Source organism: Cordyceps militaris (assembly GCF_000225605.1).
Source record: "Cordyceps militaris CM01 unplaced genomic scaffold CCM_S00007, whole genome shotgun sequence".
In the NCBI taxonomy this organism is placed as follows: domain Eukaryota; kingdom Fungi; phylum Ascomycota; class Sordariomycetes; order Hypocreales; family Cordycipitaceae; genus Cordyceps; species Cordyceps militaris.
In genome coordinates this window covers 149,563-151,811 of record NW_006271975.1, presented here as the reverse complement: position 1 = coordinate 151,811, position 2,249 = coordinate 149,563, and the positions used below count along the sequence as shown (strand labels likewise).

Sequence of the window (2,249 nt, the reverse complement as noted above, 5' to 3'; positions counted from 1 at the left end):
TTATTACTTTCTTATATACTTTTTTTAATATAATATTCTCTTATTAAAAAAGAATTATATTATTAATAAAAAAAGTAAAAGAATTTATTATTATTATTCTTATAAATATTAATTAATAAGGTTAAATATATTATTTTATTAATTTATTATAGTATTTTAGTAATAAAAAGAAAGAAAATATTACTTTTAGGTAGGAAAAGTGTATCTAGGTATAAATACTTACTAATCCCTTATTAGTCTATTATATGCTAATATAACGTACCCTATACTTGGATAAGGTATTCTTCCTAACCTTGTTTGATGTGTAGCCGCCTGTAACACGTGCCAGACCTGCACTGTAACACATTAGCTGCTGCCACGCGCCACGCACCACGCCCCACATACCCACATACCTCTCGCCCCTCCTTCCCTTCCCACTCCCAACCTTCCCTTCCCACTCCCAACCTTCCCTTCCCACTCCCAACTACCATCATCCTTTTCCACATTTGCATTTCACCTTTACCTTGACACCCACCATTCAGACTGTTATCCCCTCCGTATGCTCAACCGCAAGCACAGGCATGCCTCCCCCTTTACTTCCAGACTCAAAGAAGACCTGGTGCCGTCAGGTTGAGGCCCACGGCCTAGAAGATGACACCCTCTTCACGATTACCCAATTGAATTCTGCCTCAAAGATCGGACTACCTCAGTTCCTGATGCTCCAGGTTCTTTACCGTCGAATTCAGCCGATTTCGAAACTAGAGAAGCTGTTCCAAGATGGTGCGGTCACGGCAGAAAACTGGACAGCCGCCAAAACCTGCCTCGCCTCGTGCCAGCAGTACCAGGGTTATATCCACAGCATATTTTCTGGAGAGGCAGTTATTGGGTCCTTTGCACCGGCTCGTCTATACCAGAAGCAATCATCAGAGCTGATCGAGCAACCAGACTCCAGTCCGGAAGTGGACAGTTCAAAGATATTTCTTCCAAAACGGGTAACCCGCAGCCAGACCCGAGCGGAACGAGGCTCCCCAACACCCAAGTCCAGTGCGGTAGAAACTGAGGAATTTGCGAAACTAGCATTGCATACACCTAAACAGCCGTCAGGAGCAGGAGATGGCTTCTCCTCATCATCGGCAGGAACCCCATCAAGCTACCTATATAGCCCTAACAATGGCACCCCAATTCCTCCCAGCGTCGCAGACAAGGTTTACCGGTTTATTGAGGATGAGCAAATTGTCAACTTTTCTCTCATAGTGCTCTTAGACACACTCATCATGATGTGTCCTGCGGTGAAAGGCTCTTGGAGCCCCTACCGCTGCCCCTTTTCAGTCCGGGACGCTGGAGTGGAGATCTATCAAGCCCGTGTTGACGGTGTATTCCGCCCACAACATGACCGACCGGGCAACATGATCGTCGAGGTCAAGCCGCATAGCCGACATGTAAATCAGATGGATGTCAGCATGCAGGAGTCCGCGCAAATGGCGGCATGGATCGCCGACTACCCGGATCTAGAGAGCCGGATCCGCACCAAGAAGGAGAAGGCCGCTCTGGGAAAAGGCAAAGAGACTGTGGGAAAGCCTGTGGCACGGCCGGAGCAGGCGAAGGAGGAGGACCCAATGCCGCCGATGCTCAAATATCGGCGCGCTCTCATTTCGCAGAACCGCCGGGATGTGTACATCACAATTGGCAGTTACGACGAGGACTACATTGACTATATTACAAATGTCTGCCAGACCAAGTCTTTCCTTGTTATGGACTGCTATGGGCCATTCTCTGTTACTGATGCCTCAAACATGGAAAGACTATGCCATATTATGCTTGCTCTATGTCTCCAGGGACGGATTCTTGATAAGTAGGGCACAACCCAAGGTATCTAGAAATTAGTAGAATAGCCTATAAAGACTAAGTACCTCTATTGTTATTTTAGCATTAAGCGCTTTTTTAAGAAGAAATTACCTTTCCTATTTATTAAAATTAACTATATAAAAGGTATAGAATAAATACTAAAAATATATTTACTATATAATATAAAAGTTTAGAAATTAAAAGTACCTAGATTATATTATTAGTAAAAAGCTTTAATATTAATAATATTACTTTTCTTAATATATAATTTATATTAATTTTATAAAGTTTTAAAATATATAAAGTATTATAAAACTAAAAGTAAATAATTACTATTTTTACTATTTTTACTATTTTTATTATTTTTATTATTTTTATTATTTTTATTATTTTTATTATTTTTATTATTTTTACTATTTTTACTA

The 2,249-nt window shown here is 41.0% G+C and overlaps 1 protein-coding gene across 1 annotated transcript; it reads left to right on the top strand.

The window, feature by feature from the left end:
- Nucleotides 1-560: 560 nt before the first annotated feature.
- On the top strand, nt 561-1,835 carry CCM_08281 (uncharacterized protein; the record flags this gene model as incomplete). Its single annotated transcript, XM_006673420.1, has 1 exon — nt 561-1,835. One exon carries the CDS (start codon nt 561-563, stop codon nt 1,833-1,835), a length of 1,275 nt encoding a protein of 424 aa, XP_006673483.1.
- Between the last annotated feature and the right edge of the window lie 414 nt (nt 1,836-2,249).